This window comes from Fragaria vesca, linkage group LG2 (assembly GCF_000184155.1).
Source record: "Fragaria vesca subsp. vesca linkage group LG2, FraVesHawaii_1.0, whole genome shotgun sequence".
Lineage (NCBI taxonomy): Eukaryota > Viridiplantae > Streptophyta > Magnoliopsida > Rosales > Rosaceae > Fragaria > Fragaria vesca.
In genome coordinates, this window is record NC_020492.1 from 13,976,773 (window position 1) to 13,998,360 (window position 21,588).

The 21,588-nt window shown below is 38.7% G+C and overlaps 2 protein-coding genes and 1 pseudogene across 3 annotated transcripts; 1 reads left to right on the forward strand and 2 right to left on the reverse strand.

Moving 5' to 3' along the window:
* The first annotated feature begins 1,775 nt into the window (after nt 1-1,775).
* Nucleotides 1,776-2,243, forward strand: LOC101310379 (egg cell-secreted protein 1.1-like). The gene has a single exon (XM_004292469.1). It carries the CDS (start codon nt 1,776-1,778, stop codon nt 2,241-2,243), a length of 468 nt encoding a protein of 155 aa, XP_004292517.1.
* A 2,289-nt stretch (nt 2,244-4,532) lies between these two features.
* LOC101315298 lies at nt 4,533-5,769 on the reverse strand. The gene is made up of 2 exons (XM_004290456.1): nt 5,271-5,769; nt 4,533-5,054 (listed from the first exon to the last, which is right to left on the reverse strand). The coding sequence occupies exons 1-2, from the start codon at nt 5,658-5,660 to the stop codon at nt 4,866-4,868; spliced, it is 579 nt and encodes a 192-aa protein (XP_004290504.1). The 5' UTR covers nt 5,661-5,769; the 3' UTR covers nt 4,533-4,865.
* An 8,288-nt stretch (nt 5,770-14,057) lies between these two features.
* LOC101290826 lies at nt 14,058-17,388 on the reverse strand (annotated as a pseudogene). The gene has a single exon (XR_183967.1). The product of XR_183967.1 is annotated as a pre-mRNA-processing factor 6-like (transcript).
* Between the last annotated feature and the right edge of the window lie 4,200 nt (nt 17,389-21,588).

The following is a 21,588-nucleotide window of genomic DNA, read 5'->3' on the forward strand; positions in this document are numbered from 1 at the left end:
ATTTTCTCTAGTTTGATAGAGTCGTCAGGATTTTTATCAATGGATTATTCTTCCATTGCCCTAAAAAAAGGGTTATGTCTTCACTTCCTTCTTTGTTCTTTCTTGAAAATTCAAAATCTATTCGCTTCTCTCAATTATAGGAGTAGTACTGTTAGAGGGCCTTAATAAGACTTAAGATTTATGACCTTAATCTTATATGTGGCATGTCATGTCACATAAACACATCATCAATTTAATAAATCATGTCATTTTATTTTTAAGTAAAAATACAATTTTAACCTTAATAATTAATGGATGCTACATATATACTAATATGAAATATTTTCTTACCCTTTTAATATGGATGTGTATATACCAAGTTTAATTAATTTATAAATAATCATACCAAATTAGGCTTTTGTACCATAAATCAATTTCATAAATTTATTAAAATTTTCTTCTATCTTTGTGAATCGAAATTTAGTTCTATTTTAATATTTTATTTTTGCTGTTTAAAATTATGATATCTATATATAAACCATATTATGTTAATAATTTTGAAAATAAAATAAAAAAAATAGAAAAATCTCTATCAAATTTCTTTTGGATATATGATTACGTGTGTGTGTGTATATATATATATATTTCATAAGAATTCATGCAAACTATTGAGGATGCATCAAGCATTAATGTCATTGAGTTTTTTCTCCTGAACGAAATTGTTTTTTCTTGGACAAATTATATATATATATATGTGTGTGTGTGTATTTCATAAGAATTCGTGTTTTTGAACAAGTATATTCTCATAAATATATGTATTTTCACACTATATTTTACGTTCAATCTGAGCATGATAGTGATGAAAAGGAAAAGAGAAACAAAATGCTAGAAATATATATTTTTTAATTATAAAAGAAAAACAAAAATCAATTTTTTTCTCTTAATAAAAAGACAATATAATCTAGAGCCATTGGATTTGTAAGACAACAAATATTTTTAATTGGTGATATGTGTAGGTGACATAGCATGCCATCTAAAATTAAGACCACAAATCTTAAGGATTATTAAAACCAATAATCATTTTCCCAATTATAGAAGTATGTAATTAATCACACATCAACGCTAGAACGTACAACACAGTCTTCAGCATAATTTTGATGCAAATTTGCGGTATTGGGTTCACCTTCGATAGTATATATAACATGATATATATAAGCATATCGATTGGTCCCAACTGTATGGATCGAGCATGTTGTGATAGCTATACAATATATATCAACAATAATTTGAGTCTCATTACAAATAAAAAAGCTGGTTGGCGACGTTATCTGTATCTGTGATTGCCCTTTACTGAAGGACAACTGGACACGAGGACATGATCGATCAGATAAGAGTCATAAGACTTGGTAGTTAGGGTTTTCCTTTGCTCTCAACTAATCACATAAAATTAATTATTACATCCAAGAGAGGAAGGGCAAAAGTTATGAGAAATTTCGTGTAGAATACTACAGGGGAAGATGTACGTGCTGATAGATGAATTATAAAGGACACCGTGCGTTACGTATCCAGAATTCCAGATGTATAGCATGCACAAAACCATCACTGTGTACAAGTGATCATCAGTTATTTCAATTCTTGATTAATATCCACTACTGATCATATATAATGGTGAGCCTCTTCACCACCCCATGCACGTAACGCTTTTGCATCCTCATCAGTCATCACTACTTAAACCCTCGCTTCTCCTCTCTCCCTTCACACATCGATCATCTCCTAACCTAGATCACAGAATCACAATGGCCTTCAACACTTCCAACCTCTACCTAATTCTCACTGCTCTCCTTGCCCTCACCATGCCGTTCTTGGCTTCTGCTTATCCACCCTTGGTGACCAACAACCCAACCGGGTTGAATCCGAGCCTGGCAGCTAGGTTGAATTTGGATGCAGAATCCTCCAACTGCTGGGATTCTTTGCTTCAGCTCCAGTCATGTAGCGGTGAGGCTATAATGTTCTTCTTGAATGGCGAGACTACTTTGAGTGATGGATGTTGCGAGGCTATTCGGGTCATCGAGCACCAGTGTTGGCCTGCCTTGCTCGGTTCGCTAGGGTTTACCACCCAAGAGACTGATATTCTCAAAGGTTACTGCGACGAGACTGAGCAAACTCATCACCATTCTCCTCCTTCCATACCATCACCGTCGTCCGTTTTTCATCCTAATGGAGCGGCAGTTCGTGTTCCTTATCAGGCTGAGATGGCTCCTTGAAGATTCCAGTTATATATGGTGATTTATTTGGAATCATTATTTTCTAGGATTTGTTTGCTGCTTGTTAAGAAATCTCTTACACTTAGAGTACTATTAAATAAAGCAAAATGTCTATCGTATCAGTTCTATGCCAATTAGTCTTTCCGTAGCACCAAATTTTCCTTTACCTCTAAATTCATGATAATTCAACTGCTAAATCAATACCTTTAAACTCATAACAAACAAAGTCACTAAGAGCTTAACGGAATATATGATTCACTTTTCTCCATTAACAATATTAAAGCTTAATTAGGCTGAATTGTTTGTCGAACCCTTTTATTAAAGATAAACTTCTGTCTTCACTTTCTTCTTTCTCGAAATTCAATAGCTTTATCCCAATAATTAGAAGAATGTAATCACACAATTCACATGGAACTCGATCGATGTGAATTCATAACCGGCGAATTCATCAGAATGTATACAATCCACGGCAATACTCTGATCTAAGATATGTAGGGCAGATTCAGATCGATTGCTTTCTACTAGCTAGCAAAATCATACGAGATGGCATGGATGCGATCCTTTCGTCTATCGATATATAGTAGGTTCATATTCGAGAGTGTAATACTGTAATATATATGATTAATGATTTGAGCTTAATTAGGCGCGGCTTATCAATACATCCCAACTGATAGAGCTCTCATGCATTACAAATTAGTAATAGCCGGTAGCTAGGCTAGTAGATATGTGTAGTGTAGTTGCCTCCAATGAAGGAGAAGAGGGCATGATTGGCTTAGACTTAATTGGTAAGCAGGTTTTATTTTTCTCTCAACTAATTACAAATTAATGCCTTAATGTAGTTCATATCCAAAAGTCACTTAATACTTAATAGAAGGAAGGGCTCCATTTTTTCTTGGGTGTGGTTTTAACCTACCATTCTCCATATATAACCTGCCATTCTAACTTTCTATATCATTCATGAGTCATACAAATTAATGCCTTAATGTAGTTCATATCCATATGATTTATGCCTAGCTTATTTTACTTCTCTATCGATTTTTCAATTTCGCCGACGTATAGAATCTTGGTGCTCTGCAGTCTGCAGCACGTCGAGATCACCGGAATTGTAGAATATGTGGCGCCAGTGAACATGGATTTTGCCTGAAAGCAAGGACTATTCTCTTCCAGCAGTTCTTGTCGATGAAGTATCTCTATCTGCAGATCTGCAGCTTCATCAAATTTATTTTCTTAATTGATGAAATTTATATGGACGTTTTCTTTTGATTAATTTCATTGATTTTGTTTAAATCCAGTCATGTTATCTGTTTGCTTCAAAAACTAGATAAGAATAGAAAGTCCTTATCCCAAATTAACCAATCCAATCTGGTCGTATTGCCAATCCGATCCAGTCAATTCTGCCAAACGCGCGCGGCCCCTGGAAGCTGAGCGAAGTACCTGAAGTTTGTTCTATCTCTCTCTTGGTTTGGACCCTTCAAACTTGAGCCTATGTAGTTAAGTATCTAATCATCAATATATAGCACGTACAAGACTGTAATCTACTGCTACATCATAAACCCTGAAGTCTACAAACTCATTCAATGAAATAATTCACTTTTATCTAATCATAAAGCTTAGGGAGAATTGTTTGTCGAACCCTTTTAATAAAGATAATAATTAAAGTTCTGTCTTACTTTCACTTTCTATTCTTTCTTGAAAATTCAAAATCCAATTGCTTTCTCTCAATTATAGGGGTTTGTCTGCTATACCTAACCGTATAACATGACTAAAGGAGGTTGTCCAGCAAGAGGATGCTTGGTTGAATTTTTGGTCATGGAATTTGCAAGGTATATTGAACCGAACGGTATAGCAGAATTTTCCCAATTATAGAAGTATACATGTGATGAATCACAGAGAACTCAATCAATCACATTAAGGCCAAAACGTACAACACAATCTTCAGCATTATTATGATGCAAATTTGCGGTGGTACTGGGTCTGGGTTCATCTTAGAGATTCTAATATATGTGATATATAAGCCTATCGATTAGTCCCAACTGTATGGAGCTTGTGATAGCTATATAGTACCAAGAATAATTTGAGTCTCATTACAAATTAAAAAAAGCTGGTAGGCTATACGTTATCTGTATGACATGATTCGATAATACTTGGTAGGGTTTTCTTTTCCTCTCAACTAATTACAAGAGAGCGGAATTGAAGGGCTCCATTTTTATTTTAGTTCACTTTACCATATCAGGTTGCTATCATATTTCTTTATAGTTGTTATTATAAATTGAAAACATACTCCAAATTAATGTTACAGAATTTTTGGATACATGGCATGCTCCAAGTAAACGATATTATTTATGATAATCAACAATGCATACATGGCATGCTACAAGAGCAAACCCAGATAACACCCATATCTCACACATAACACATAGACACTTAAAAACGTGATCAACAGGCATCAATAATCCCAGACTCTGAGATAATTTACAGATCCTGTTGCTCACATAATACACTTGAAACATCAGATCGTAAATAAGTAAAAACCTAAATTAACATGCATGCAACAACGCATATATAGATACATAGTTAATTATTGAGGAAGATCGATCATCAGAAGCTCAGATATATATATATTTAGAAGAGATGATGGTGCTTCTTTTCAAGGCCATGAGCCTCTTTTTCTTCTTCCTTGGCCTCTTTCTTATCATGGTGCTCGTGGAAGGCGAACCCACCAGATCCAACTGCAGCAACTGCAGCGATCTCCTCTTCTACCTTGTGCTTGTGTGCATGCTCTGGGTCATTCTTCGCCTTATGCTTCTCATGCTGCAAATTAAAAGACATCAGTTTAGATGAGAAATGAGTCATCAAGCCACTAATTAAGAAGAGATTTACAGAAATGGCAAAAATGTTACATGACTCAAAACCTACATGATGCATGTGTTCATATAATATATAGTTCCAGTAATTATAGTCTATTCAAAAATAAAAACAGGTTGATCGAGTATATATAGTCTTAATTAGGGTTAATTCAAATTGTACCAAAGCATAGGCTCCTGCAGCAACGGCACCCATCTCCCCAAATTCTTCGAGATGCTTGTGGTGCTTCTCCTCCTTCTTGTAATCGATTCCAGACTCGGTGGTGCCATAAGTTTCAGTGGAGGTCTCGCTGTACTTGCCACCGTGTCCCTGCTTGACGTAACCAGCAGTCTCGCTGGTGTATCGGCCACCGCCGGGAGCAGCAGAGCCATACGCGTCGGTGGTCTCACTCCCGTACCTGCCACCGTCTCCCTCCGCGGAATAACCAGTGGTTTTGCTGTAGCCGCTGCCTCCGTAAGAGGTCTTAGATTCGTAGGAGGAGGTTTCTAACGGATTGTCGTCCTTGTCCTTGTGGTGGTGGAAGAGGCCGTGGTGGTGCTTCTCGTCAGACATAGTGCAAATTAAGAATGTGGCTAAGATTATGAGGAAATGTTCTACGCTTTAATTTGGATGTGGGAGACTTGGGAGTGCAAGGTGGTGGCTATTTATAAGTGTTGGTCACCATAGAGTTCTCCGGTTTTGGATCCTCCTTCCTCGGTAAAATTCTACGTACCATATTTTGGGATTCTTCTTCACTCGCCACGTGCATTTCTGCTCGACTAACTTGGTATGGAGGGTCAGGATTTTCTGTCTCAGAGGCCGGATGTCACTAAACCTAGGGTGGATTCTTACATTTACGTATGTAGGTAGGTTGAAAAGCTAGCTAGACTTGCATTAATATTCATCGTCTTCGCCGTAGATCGATCATCCTACACATGTTCCTTGATAACTAAGAAAACTTTAGTTCGGCTAAAACTTAACAATGACTAGTTTTATGAGTGCGCAGAGTTTCTCGCGGTTTTGCGTTGTAATTTTTTTCTTAATAAAAAAAAAAACTAGTTTTCTGAGGGTTTATCTGTTGTGCAAATGAGTATCCCATACATATAATTAAGAAGAGACGATTATGTCAAGTGTTTGTTTTTGCCGTTTTGCTGATCGAGTCAATGACCCTTGTGGTTGTGGATGCACATGAGTGGGTGATCAGATCTAGATATGGATAATTGGGTCCTCCATTCATAAAAAAGGGTCACGCTATCCACTTCTTAATGGAAAGTTTGGTTATGAATTGATGTGGCTATGTCATGACAAGCACTTATACAAACCAGTTTCCAGTGAAAAGGGAGAAATCTAAATCCCCGTCCCCTCCTTTTCTTTCTTTCTTGACTATAATTTATTATGGACGGTGGTGAGAGTCATTGGAATGGCAGTTGGAGTCTGGGGAGGTGTCGGCAAGAGTATATTCATCCCCAGATGCTCACTCCTGCAGTTGAAACCTTGGCCTACATGATATCATCATCAACTCACAGGTTAAGTAGTTGAATCCGATCCTTCCTTGGGAAATGGGACTTGATCGATCAACTATTCTACTAATCTACCATAATTTCAAGTGTGAATAACAAAAGAGTTAAAGTACATGGTTTTTGGCCGATAGAGTATGATTAGCTTTACGACTTTAGAGTGCAAGTAAGATTACCGCATGAGTTAACTGTTTACTTGCAAACTTGGCCTGGAGAACGAGGTTGCGAGCGTAAGGCCGTAAGTTGCTTCTAAGTTTCCGAAGCTCTCTACGTACATAACCTAGCCGCCTGCGTTAGGGGTGGAGAAACCTAGCTAGCTAGGGTTTTCTAGGATTTCTGAACCAAATCTTCCATGGAGGACGAGATGACAATTCCGTTTTACGATGTCGTTATAGAACTGATGGAGGAGGACCTGTGTGTCTGTGATTGTATCCACTGATCACCTTGAGACTCCTGCTTGTACTTGTCATTTTCAAACCATCACCATGGTGGTTAACAAGCATATCTGGAAATAAGGAGCCTTTTCTACTGCTAGAGACACCAAGGAACATCAACGCCAAAATTAAAGCCCACAACCCAGAAGCCTTCTTCATGATGCAGAAAATATAAGATACACCAAAGATTTTGCTTCAATGATTTTCAGACATTCTCTTCTAAGAAACACAACCCATGAAAGAGTAGTAATAATGGAGAAGGAAATAGAGGAACCGCCGGTGTTCTGGACCAGTTCAGCAAAGTCAAAACCAGGATTTCCAGGGAGATAACAGGAAGGAATAGCTAGCAAGTTAAGAGCTAGCTAGACTTGAACAGGGACAAGCGTAGGTGGCCTGTGAATCATTATTGTACCGATACTGTCTCAACTTAACTACTTTTAAGGTGTTGGGTTTTAATCACAAAAAGGCTCAATACTATTGGGTATGATCCATCCACTTATAAGTTATGTTTTATTTATCTATTTTCTAATGTGAGATCTTTCCTCTCAAACACTCCCCCTCACGTGCAACGTAACTTTTTAGGCCTGCACGTGGATTTCATTCGGTCCAATTCCCATATCGGAAATCTGTAATGCTTTGGTCCAATTTCCACTTCAGAAATTGGTGTATGTGGTCCAAGGCCCACTGCAGACACTTGGTATGGTATGAAGCCAATTGAAATTTTTCTAATGGCAATTTGATGAACCCAAATTTGGGCATATTATGCTGGGAGACGTAATTGAAGAGGGTTCCGCTCTGAAACCAACTTGAATAGGAACAAGTGTGGCCCGCGGATCATTATTGTACCGATATTGTCACAACTTAATCATTTTTAAGGTGTCAGGTTTTAACCACAAAAGACCTCGGTATAATTAGGTATGATCAATTCACTTATAGGTTATGTTTTATTTATCTATTTTCTAATGTGGGATCTTTAAACTCCAACAGCTAGCCCATGTCTTGCATTTGAAGAGTGTAGGAAAATCATATGCGAAATACTTGTTTCCACACCATTGCAACAAATCGAGTTGCCTATCTTCATGTACATATTCCAGAAAGCAGAGTAAAAAGACTTTGAGCCGCATCCTAGAAAACTTGTTCGTCTCCACAAAACTTGCAGAGGGCATACAATTGGTTGGTCCAGGTTCCCTTCATATTTTGTTTTTCTTTTTATTCATTGAGTCGAAATTACACTACTACACAAAAAGTTTCAATGATGTTTGAAAAACGTCATAGTAGGGCTTTTATGACGTTTATCAAACGTCATCTACTTCGCCGTATATACTAGAGTCATGAAAGGGGGTATGAAACAATGACAGTTCGAAAACATCATAAAAAAGCTCTTAACGACGTTGGTAAAATGTCATAAATAAAAAAGCATGACACTTGAAAAACGTCATTGAATAACCTTCCACATCGTTTTTCAATGTCATAGAAATTAATTCATGACATTTATGAAACGTCATTGAAAATCTGTCATGACGTTTTTGTAGTAGAATTGAATGTATTTGTAGTTGATGCTCGCTAGGATATCTTTTGAATCTAATTTGCTCCTAGTTAGGGTTAGGTTTTGGGAATTTTGTTTCTTCGGTTTTTGGATGCACATGGTTGTGATTCTACTTTTAATTGTGTGATAGGTTGATTAAGGAGTCACTCATGATGGGGAGAAGAAGGTCGAAAACTATTTGTACTTGCAATTTAAGGATCATCTTAAAAGGGTGAATCTTAACAAGCTCGAGGGGAAAAAGGAATCTCCTAGGTTGGAACTAGTGGTAGATTTCATGAAGCACGAATTTCTTAATGAAATGTGTATTGTCATGAGAGATTCGAAAAAATGAAATGTGTACATGCTTGGCGGAGAAAAGGTTCTTGAGAATGTAAAACCTGGAACACATTGGTGGCTGGCAGATTTTAATCTCTCTAATGCCCTATGTTGTGATGTTTTTGTGCTGGATTTGGTTGAAGAAGAATTCTTTGCTGCTCATCAGTTTCCAAAACCAAAAGGACCAAAGATCAATGCCAGAGCTTTGGCCAAAATTGGTGACAAGGTCTACGTAATGAGTTTTAAGCCATATTACTATTGTGGTGGTATGATTCCACATCCGGCCTTCGAGTGCTTTGATTCTGCACAACAGTCGTGGGAGGAGCTGCCTCCGCCGCTTGAATATTCTCTTCCCCGTGAACGTTTTCATCATATATATGGTTTCCACAACTTATGGTTATTATTTTGTGATTGGCCCAAACATTTATTTGCGCACTCAACTTGGCTTCTATTGTTACAATGTGGATCAATCCCTACCAGCATGGAATTTCTTAAAATCAACATTATGGAAGTTTGATGCGGCGATGATGGTGATGATGATGATTCGGAGGAGGAAACAACAAAACCGGAAGACAAAAAACTCCATGACTCGTCACTGCCTGTGATACCGGCTTCGCTCTTCCATTCTATTTGCTTTGCAGAACCAGGAAACGGGGGCCTCCTAGCTGTTTGCTATTCTGCTCACGACTTAGTGGATTACTTATTTGCCTCTAATGGCGATTTACTGTGTCAAGAGCTACTTGACCGTTTGAACTGTCATCTTCCCTCCCCCAATAAACATCTCTTTGGTGGGAGAGTCTGCTATGGAAGCAAGTTCTGTCTCATTCTGTCCAGATATATTAATGATGATTCTTCATGGTCTTTAGCTGTAGCAACTTTTGATGTAAAATGTGTAGCTGGTGCTTAGAATGGTGATGGAGGAGAGAAATGCTTCCACTGTGATCATCATCCTATCTGTTATCATCAGTTTCATATCGAGGATTTGCAGGATGGTTATTATGACCTATCTGACATGAACTTCCAGCTTCCAAGGCTTTATGAGTACTTGCATTTCCATGATGCTTTCTTCATATCTTCCTAGCCTAAGAGTCAGCGTCACCACAACCACAAGCGCAAGCGGAATGAACAGTGCTAACCCCTTAACCCTATTATATAGAGTACAATTTGTCCATTCTCAAGGAATAATGTTTCAAGCTGTTATTACAGATGGGAACTACAAAAATGCAAGCCCCCGGACTTTAGCAATCGTTGATGCATGTACTGGATTAATTGAATGGTTAGTAAAAATTTCAAACAATATATGTAACAAATTAATTGAGACGTACAAGATAAGATCGAATTTTGCACATACAAACGAACATCAATGACCTTCTTTCACTGTGAAAGAAAAAAAAAAAAAAACAACTAATCTAACAAAATGAACACAACGCACGCATGAGCGCGGCCATTTCGCACGCGCGTATGCAGAAAGGCTAGTATCTACTAGTAATAGAATCAGTGTAGAAGATGTTCTTACAGTGTGGACGGGGAAATGGATCGGTCATTTTGCAGCAAATATTTCAGCACTTGATTTTTCTGTTGTACGTTAATTCTAGACTAGTTCCATATGTCTCTAGCAGACTTCAAAAAACAAACTGCCAAGATAAAGCAGAGAAACCATCTGTGCTTTACTGTGGATTGATTTTACACTCGTTCTTTAAAATCTTTCCAATTGATAGGCAGCCTGTGAAATACCAACGAAGGCGAAAGCTCTTGAGCGAAAACTTGTTTGGAGAAACTTCTATTCTTTTATTCGAGGTAACCAACAGAATATAGAAAAGGAATGACAGCTGAAGAACAAGGTGCAACAGGTAATCTAGTGCTGCTCAAGAAAAACAAAACCAATGGGCTATTACATGTGACTGCCATAAACCGAAAACATACGTATGCACAGATCTTATTGTGTGCAATTGCTCTTCAAGATTCCCACCTGTATACGTTTTCTCCTGCTATTTGTAGCTTCCTGTAATGAGCCATGTCTTGTTGGGTGAGTACCAGTTCGCAAGCCTCTATTGTTACACAATCAACATGTTGGGTGCTCTATGGAATGGGTTGGGCGAAGAATCAGCTACAAGGGCAAGCTTAAAACTCGTAAAAAGTAGGAGAAATTCGTCTGAATGTTTCCCCCTCTTTAATATTAAAAAAAAACCCAAATAAAGGTCAATCCAAATAATCAAATTCTAAAAACCTCTTCTAATATTTATGGAATATGAAAACAAATAAAAAAAAAACTAAAGAAAAAAGAAGAACTTAAAAGGTAAATTTGTCATCTTAACGGTTATATATACCAATCTTAGATCGGGATGAAAACATGAGATACCGTTCTCATATTTTTAAAACTTAATATACCAAAATTTATAACGAGTAAAAGTTTATATACCATCCAGACGAATTTCTCAAAAAGTAAATGTATCACGAGGGAGAGGGTAGAACCTTCAATTGAGAATGACAGCATAAAAACCCTAAATCAAAGGAGAACTGTGCCGGTGTCATTTAGAGCCGAGACAAACCTTCCATCAGACGGAGAGCAGCAACAGAGATGGCAACAAAGAAAAAATTGCGAATGAGAGACTACTGCAGATTAGGCACTTATTTTGAGTTTTGGACCCAAAATTGTGATACTGCTGAAACTTATGCAGTGAAATTGTGATTTGACCGAACCACCTATGTAGGTTTCACAAAGCAGCCTACATCTGCAGAAGGGGGAATTCGTTACCAGAAGCTTCAAATGGGAAATTTTGTACTTTTGTAAGTACAACCGCTGCAGGCCAGATCAATTTATGTACACCTCTACAACAAAACCAGAAGCTTGAAGGCAGGAAAATAACTTCAACATCTATGATCATATTTTAAAATGTGACCAAACACTCGGACATCAGACGTCAAAGAGATATCAGAGTCAAAATCCCTGAACAGTAGTTGGAACACCATTTGAAGCAGAAGGTTACGAGGAAAAGAAAAGGATGAAACTTAAAGAATATAGCTCCCACATATGATCCCTAATATAGTTCCCATAAGATCCCTAAAAAAAACAGCAGTAATTAAGAATATAGCTCTCACATAAGATCCCCTAATATCTATTACAAACCATCCTCTTTCTGGTCCCATATGATTGCCAAAGAGGTGGGAGAACACTGAATAGTGTAAATGAAAGAAAAGAAATGTCCCAAACGAAACTACACAGAACATAGGAAAACTTCCCCTACATTCACTTGACCATCCAAACACAATTGAGTTTTATTTTGTCCCTCACACACACCTAGTAGGAGTCCACCTAGTATGTAGCAAATGAGATTCGAGCTTCAGAGCTCTTCCAACAAAGAAAGAAATAGCACTAGACCACAAGCTTATTTATGTGAATGTAAGTTTATGTTCCGCTTGTTGACAATTTATGTAATTATTAGGTAAGAATAAACCCTAGCCTGCACAAGGAGTATAACATATTGTCTTACCTGTTCTTGCAGAAACTGGAAAACCAAAAATAGCCAGTCCCAAGAAAACATGAATGTGCACAAGTTAAATAGACCTGTTTGACTCATTTTAACAGCTATGGAAAACATGGCATGTGCATAAATATCGGACAAAGCCAGACTTGGTCATATTTCAGACTGAGAGCTACAACACTGGTGAAACAGTACCCAGAAACTAAAATTGCATCACATTAAGAATTCTAGATTTCTAGGTGACGGGGCATTTTTCTATTGGAATCTAAAGTACATATGTTGGCTATTGCCGTTCTGATAAATAAATCAATTTGTCTGTGTCAAAATACAAGACTTATACAAGTTGCAAGGTTGTCTTATTCATGGAAAACTCCAATGATCAGTAGATCAAATTGCAGCCTGGGAATTGCAAATCATTGGAGGGAGTACTAAATTTCCAAATGCATTATGATCTGCTTATCTAAAATCAAGTCCTAAAATTCCAAATTAATTGAACATAAAATATGAATGAACCTAGGAATAAAAAAAAAGTGAAGGAAAATAATGCAGATTGGGAAGACAAAGGTGATTAAAGGCTTGAAGCAACGAAGTCCAGCAGTTTAAAAGCCATCACATTTACAACTCAGTATCTATTCTACTTCTTGATATCCAACATAACAGTACATTGTCATTCATGACTTCAGAATTTCCAAGTCACTAACAACTTGGAACCCAACAAGAACTGTTTGGACTACTGGCCAGACAGAACAAGGAGATAGGGAATACAATACATCAAGACCAAAAACATGCAGAAGTAACCTGATCAGATCAATAAGATTCCTGTAGAGTAGACTACCGACTTTTATTAGCCAACCTCTTTGATTGATCAAGTTAAGACAAGCAAGCAAACTTTATATGGCTTGGGGATGGATACGAGGGACTTCAGAAGACTACACCTAAGCAAAAGCTGGCACCTGAGAAATTCCAACTCCAGCTGACATATTAACTAGGCATCGCCTAACAGATGCTATATAATCAAGTATTAATGTGGATTACAACTATTATCTCAGATCCCTAATATTATATATGCAAAAACCATCTCTCAACTCCAAAAGCCACCAAATCTTTACACCAAGGGACTTGTGATGCACAGTTCAATTTTAGAAATTTTAGGAAAAAACATACTGGGTTTCCTCCAGTATACCTTGAAATTCCTAAACAGCAACATAGTGTACAAATGTCCTCTGAGTCAATTTAATAAAATGGAATCCTAGAACAAAAATTCCAGTAATACAGAACTGAATGCACCAGTTTTTCTTTCCAATATTGCTCTTTCTCTATTAACCACTTGACATAGTGCCTGAAAAACTAAAACCTAAACCCTAAACATTACCACCAAGGGAAATCATTTCTATAAACTCAAACCACAGTCAATAAATCTTGAATAATACAGAATGAATAAAATGATATTACAGAAGTAGAGAAGTTGCAACAATAAAAAGAATTAGTAATGATGATAAAAACTACAGAAAACCCTATTCCATTCGAACTAAAAGAAGTCATCTATCAACCATTAAGTACAACTATTATTATAGAAACTGCAAGCAAAGCCTATCACATTTGAACTCGAGCGAAGTTATCCATTGACCATCAAGAAGCAGGTAGATGCGAACTCAAAAGAATCCAAAAGGTCATATGCAGATACAAAAGAACATGCACAAGTGCATCGTATTTCAAACAATAATTAAAGAAAAGCTTCATCATCCAACTATTAACCGATATAATATTCATAGAAAGAAGTAAAGATTAAATGAGTAATACAGAGAAAATGAGTAATAGTAGAGTAACTTTTTCTCGCAGGATATGATGTAAAACTCCACATCGATTTGTCATTGCTAAAAACTCATTAAATAACTAAAACCTAACCTGGAATTGACAAGCCAGACTGCCAGACCTACTGTCTATTATTTTCAGCTGCACTCTCTTCCTTGCCAAGGGCAACAACTACCTTCTTCAAGATAGCCTCTGTTGGTTGGTGAGAGTTCTCCACTGCCTTTGAAATAGGTTGCCATTTTTCACCATGCTTTGGTTCTGCAGCAATGCATCGTTTTAGTACATCCTTCTGGTTCTCGTCAGTCCCATTCTGAAGTTCAAATTTGTAGTATAAAGCCCAGAAATCTCCAATATCTGGGGCAAGTGTCACTGCCCTGTTGAGCCAAGTCCTAGCTTTGTCAACCTTCCTGTCGAGCCAGAATAACTTGGCCACAGCAGCAATGACATGGGGATCGTGATCACATTTCTTGAGGGCATCCATACTTTTGGTCTTCCTTTGGGGACGCGGTACCATCTCAATAGAAGCTGCCCACAAGATACCACTATTGGGACACTCCTGCAAGGCCTTTGCCATCAAAATATCAGCTTCCTTCTTATTACCATGCCTCAATTCAGCTCGAACAGCAGCAAGCCACAGTTCAGGGTTCTGAGGATTCTTCTTCCTGGCCATCGTAAGAACTGCACGAGCTTTACTCAGCCCATTCATCTTCTCTTCAAGATTTGCAAGAGAAAGCCAGAGTGGTATAGAATTGGAGCAGTGCTTAAGACCCGAGTCATAAGTCTCCTTGGCTTTGTCCAAATGGTTAAGCCGTTCCTCTAGCTGTCCAAGCATCAACCACAATTTAAAGAACGAAGGGAAGCGTTTCAATCCTTCAGCAAGCAACTTCCTCTCCTCATCGAGGTTCCCTAATTCTCTTTCGACGATTGCTGATTTCATCCATACTCTCTCTGTTCCTCCCTTTTCTCGGGCTTTAGCAAGAAGCAACCTAGCTCTCTCAGGTTCATGATTCTCAAATTCAAGCTTAAATGCAGCAAGCCAAATCTCTTCAGAATTCGGAATGGCAGCATAAGCTTCTTCGAGGATTTTACGGGCATTAAATACGTCCCCAGCAAGCCACTTCTCCTTCGCACCCATAAGCCATAAGACTTCCGCCTGTGGTCGGTAGGTAACTGCTTTACGAAGCAGGGCATCAAGAGATTCCCTAGTTCCATGACTCTTTTCGAGCTGTGCTGCTTTAAGCCATATGCTCTTCTTACTTAAGAAGACAGTAAGTGCATGAGCATAGATAGCTCTGGCTGTTTCAATGGAACCACGTTTCTTGCACTCCTCTGCATCAGCAACCCATGTCCTCTTCCTATCTTCTTCCTCCACGCCAATCCCAATAGTGTTCCGAATAATGGCTTGGCAAGTTGCCACAGACCCTGCACGCTCGGCAGCTTCAGCCTCCTTCATCCATGCTTCTCTATCAATCACCAATCCCTCTCTTTGCAGAGCCCTTATACCCCTTTCAATAATCTTCCCAACTGATGTATTCCCATTAGCTTCTTCCAACTTTGCTGCAGTAATCCAAATGGCAGGCTCTTTTGAAAGCTTCTCCCGGGCCTTGTTAAGGACCTTCTTGGCATTGTCATAAGTCTCCAATCTCGCTAGAGCAAGCCACAACTCTATGTGCAAGGGACAACACTCCACAGCCCTATGAAGCAAAAGTCTGGCATCCTCCTCATTCGCCAGCTCCACCACCGCCTTCCATAGCCTAACAGAATCAGGAATGTGTTCCAACCCTTTCCTCAACACCCTACTCTTATTCGAGTCATCATGCTCCAATTTCGCCGCCTGCATCCACAGCTTGACTGAATTGGGTATTGACTTTACTCCAGCAGCAATCACAGCCTTGGCTCCGTCAGGACTGGCAAGCCGACATGCCTCCAACCAAACATCCTCACTCTTGGGACATTCCTCACACCCTTTCTGGATCAATTGCCTTGCTGCCTGTATCTTCCCCGCCACTTCCTCCAACCTCGCAGCCGCAATCCAACCAGGTGGATGCTTCGGATTAGTCTGTGTCACACTCTTGAGCAACAACCTAGCCTTCTTTATATCCGAAATCTCCGCATCACTAGTAATCTTCATACTCTTAAGATCAGTAAGATACCCCTTAGGGTCCACGACTGTCAGCCCTGAAACAGAATCCGAAAGCCTATCTAATTTCAAAGACAACACAGTACTCCTGCCATCACCAACTGCGGTCAAATCTGTAACCGGCGTTTGCGACCACGGCGTCTCTGTACCAGTGGCCGCCCTACTCTTGGGGTCCAATGCAGTAACATGCTCCTGTTCCTGCCTAGCCTTCTCGAAAAGAGTATCCGGCACCGGCACAAAGCTCTCAAACTTCCTCTTCTTGTTCCTGGCCGAATAATCCCCAATGTCCGGTATCTTATCCCATTCCTCAGCCGAAACAGTATACAGCTGCCTCTTCAAATTCGCAAACTGCTCCGTGATTTTGGGATTTGAAGCTCTGTACTTCTCAATCTCTTGCTTCAACCTCGCTTCCCTCCTGTCCTTCCTCCTCGAGTCCATCCTCTGCTCAATCGCCTCCCACACAGCGTCGGCCTCCTTGTCCTCGTCGTCGTACTCCGCCGACGCGAACAAACCGACGTCGTTTCCTTCGAACTCATCAAACTTCTGATTCTCATCGTAGCCTTTCTCCTCGCCGTCGTCTTCCTCCTCCTCCTCCGGCTTCCCGCGGCCACGCCCCGCCCCAGGCGGAGCAGCCCCGGCAGCCCCGCCGATAGTCGTGGCGGAGCGATCGGGCAAGTCAGGAGCGGCGCGGGCAGGTCCGATATCGGAACGGGTGGTGAAGCCGGTGGCGCCACGGCCGAGACCGGCGACATAGTTGGCGGGGGGCTTGGAGTTGAGGAAATCGAGGCGGGGTTTGGGGACGGCGGGGGTTGGGTGCCGCCGAAGAGGGGGATGTGGAGGGTTAGGGTTGAGAGGGGGGAGATGTTGAGGTCGGAGAGGAGGGTGGAGTCGGATTGGGTGAGGAGTTGGAGGCTTTGGGAGATGAAGAGGCGCTGCTGGGAGATGGGGATGTGGGAGGTTTGTTCGATTTGGAGCTTTAGGGTTTCGAGGGTGGTGGTTTTCGGGTTGAGATTCAGGTTTAGGGTTTTGTGGTTCGGGGATGTGATGAACACCATTTTCGTCTGTGATCCTCAGATCGGGAGAATACTAGGGTATTATGATGGAGCAGTTGAATTTAAAACGGGGTCTTGTTGAGTCGGATCTCTCCTTTTCTTTTTCATCCCTCCTCGTTAAATAAAAAATTTCAACAAATAATCCAGTACTATAAATGACAATCTAGTAAGGGAAGTAAAATGCACACTCCCTAAAATGTACTCCACATTTTCATTTTTTCATTTTTAGTAACTTTAATTTTCTTTTTAATGACTTATATTTTATGTTCTTAAGAAAATAATGATTAAAAATAGAAAATGAGAGTGTGAGTTACAATTTGGAGAGTGTGGATTTCATATCCCTCTAGTAACCATCTTGTCCTTTTCTCACCTCTCTTCATGTTTACAAGGCTTTTACCAGTACATTTGCACAGAATCTCGATCACCTATAAAAAAAACTTTAAGTGGTTAATTTTATTTGGTTACATGGAGGGGCTAATAGCCTCAAAAACAAACAAACTACAATGACAAACCTTGATCATAAAAGACCATCTTTGTCTTCTTGTAGTCTGCTCAAAATACAAAGAAATGGTGTCTCAAGTTCAAAGAGTGTCCATAATGAGCTAAGCCATCTGTCAACATATTGTATTCCCAGTAAATAAGAACAATAGAGCAATTTCAGTTCATCAACAAAAAAGTTTTGCACACTGTAAGAAGGTCATATGAATAGGATGAGTAACATCTCACTCCCCCTTAACCATATTCAGTACAAGAGCATAATCAAACTCAACCAAAATATAGGGTTGAATTCTGTCCTGCTGCCATTTTTCAAACCAAAACATAGAGCCCAAAATTCGACCACAAGAATTTCTCCAACACCAAGATTGGCATAAAAACCACCAACCCAATCTCCATCACTATTTCGAATTAGCACCCCAGCTGCTATGGAACCATTCGGAGACAATCTTTAACTATCGATATTAAGCTTTAAAACATCATTAGGAGGAGGAGGAGACCATTTTAAGAGGACCTGATCGTAAAGATTGAGCAGAGGAGGTCTTATTAGCATTAAGCTAATCTTCCAAAAAGCGTTGAATTACTAACTTTGGATTGAAGGGAGGTCTGTATCGGGGATCAAAAATGACACTACATAGTACATATCCACTTCCAGATAAACAAGCGAGCACCCTTTCAAAAAAAAAAAAAAAAAAAAACAAGCAAGCACACGCGAAAATCCTTTCCATTGAACGGAGTTGCAAAACTCATAACAAGATCACAGAGTTTCTAACAACCAATCATCAAAGCTATAATAAAAAAAATATATGATGTGAGAGGGAACAGAGATAAAGTTCGAGGTATATTTGTCTTTAGGACAACCAAGAAAATCATGATGTAAAGACTCAAAACTCAAAAGAATGAGAGCATAAAGCACAAGCATCATCGTCACAAAATTTTCTTCGTTTCCTTTGCTCATTGGTAAGAACCTTGCCTTGAGTGAGAAGCCATAGAAAGGTTTTAAGCTTTGGAGGAACATTATATTTCCAAATAAAACTCCATTTTGACTCGGAACAATCCGCTTGACGGCAACAAAGACTGTAAGCAGACTTAACAGAGAATGTTTTATTACTAGATAAGTTAATTTTGGTTTATTAGTATTATATAGTTATAGTTTTTTTCCAAAGCGGGACACCGCTTTAAAATTAAAGTGTGGTGCTCCTCATTTCGCCCACTTTTAGGTCACATTTTCACATCTTCACAGTTCAGTGTATAGAAAGAACATAGTGTGTAGATCATTCTTGCAAAGTTTCATTCAATTTGGAGATCATTTAAGTTTCCGTAATTGTGATTTACATGAATGGTTCCGTTTGAACAGATTTTTGTTAAGTTAATTTATTTAATCTAATTCGGTACTCAAATGATCTCTAAATTGGGTGAAACTTTACATGAATGATCAACACACTATGTTCTAGACACTGAACGGGGGAGATGTGAAAATGTGACATAAAAGTGAGCGAAATGAGGAGCACCGCACTTTAATTTCAAAAAGCGGTGTCCCGCTCTAGAAGAGAATTGTATATAGTTATACGTCCCACTACTCAAGTAGTTTTTCATAATTATCTCTATGTTTTATTTTATTTATTTATTTGTTGTTTACTATAATGACCCTTATTTTTGTTAGTTCCAGTTGGCTCATTAAAGGTAAATGTGGCAATTCACAATTTTGATGAATTTCTTGACTACTAACTTTATTGTAACTAGCTTCCTGACCCGCGTGTTGTGCGTGTAAAGAACCGCAATATAATTTTAGGGATGATTTTTTTTTTTGTAAACGGTTTTTTTTTTTTTTTTGGGTTCAGTTTCAGGATTGGTTTATTTCCTTTTTTTTTTTCTTTTTTTTTTTTTTTCTTGGTTGTTATCTTGCTCCTTGATTTTTGGTAATTGTGGATAAATACATGTTCTTTCCACAATCCCACGTCTATTCCACATGTACACGCGCCATCAACTCCTCTTTCTTTTTTTTTTTTCTCCTTTTTTGTATTTATCTTTTACCATAATGCCTTTTTTGTTTATTTTCAGAAATAGCTCATAATTTAGTGAATTTTATGAACGCCTTGCTTTATAGTAGTAGTAAAGATAGAAATGTCTCCGGTATTTCATTTGGACTAACCTTTTATCCGGGCTCACAATTTTCTAATAATGCGGCATATTTTTAGGATAGATATATACACATGTTTCTCTATGCTTGAAAAGTTGTATTAATAATGAGGAAACCTCAAGGTTGTTTATAGTCCAAGTTGAGGACGTCTAAAATGATCTCAGGAGCTTGGTCGTGCCAGAGCAGCAGGATCAGCCTCATAAGCTATACAAGCTAGGCGATGAGCCACCCTATTACAAGACGGAGATGTGTGCTTGATTCTTATATTGTGCAAAGAAACCAAAATGCCCTGATGTACGTCATCAATGATACCAGCTCCGGCAATATGCATATGCTACCTGCATATATATCTGCAACATCTGGAACTGCTTCAAGGCAATCGGACTCAACTATGACAGCTTTCAAGTCTTGCAGCATTGTTAGTCCATCTCGAACCGCAAGCAGCTCTGTGTTAGGCATCGTTAGTCTTGCCTATCATCTGTGATGAAACGCCACTTTGTTTTAGCTTGTCCAAAAAAAAAGGTGCGAAGCCTCAGAAATATTTGAGACAATAAGAAATCTCTGGTCAGACCCAGTTTTCATGAAGCAGTTCCTGGTCCTTATTCTATGATGTGAGATTTGGAGAACTAACCATAGTTTTACGTCTATCCTTACAAAAGCAGTTCTTAGGGGAAAATATGGTTCTCAAGTATCTAATTACTTAATTAATCCCCCTTTAAAAGAACATTATTAAGCAGAAATGAGAGACTAGGAGTTTGGGGAGATGCTACTAAATTGAAGGCATATGTCACTCGCTTAAATGCTCAATTTGTGAACTGATATCGGAATGCACAACAGCGCAAGCCCTTTCCGATATAGGGGTGACCGGGCGAGTATGAACTCCTGCAAGTAGTAATATACAAAACGAGCCTTGACATAGAGGTCGTACCCAACCCACAGTCCTAACCCAATGCCAGATTCTTTGTCGATCACATCATCCTTGGATAGCTTGAACTGTATCTATGGAATATGTCATATACCATGAAGAGCTCCAGTGAATCCAAAACATCACACAGTCACACTTCTCTATATGGGATGCATTGCAATGCCTAGATACACATGTAGTGTGTACATGCTAATCTAAGCTGCGATGAGCTGCTGCAACGAGCAAACAATGCACAAAAACTTGTTCATTCTCTTCCTCATTTGAAATCTTTGAAAACCCCATTCACAAACGTAAAAGAAACTAAATACAGTAACCAACAGCAAACCAAGGGGGTGTATTGCATTTGGATTCATACAGAGTTATTTTAATCAATTGACTTTTTAAAAAGTCTACAGACTCTTTAAAAAGTTCATAGACTTTCATTGATTTCTTAAAACCATCGATTTTTAATCACAGACTTTCACTGATTTCTGAAATCTACAGATTTCATATGAATGACTTATGTAGATTTCTTAATACTTACAGAGTTACAGGAAATGAACAAAAAATAAAGATGCAATGACAAACACATAATGACACCGATTATAAGTTGAGTGTTCATCTATCTAATTTCGATGCATACATTTATAATATTTGATTGAAA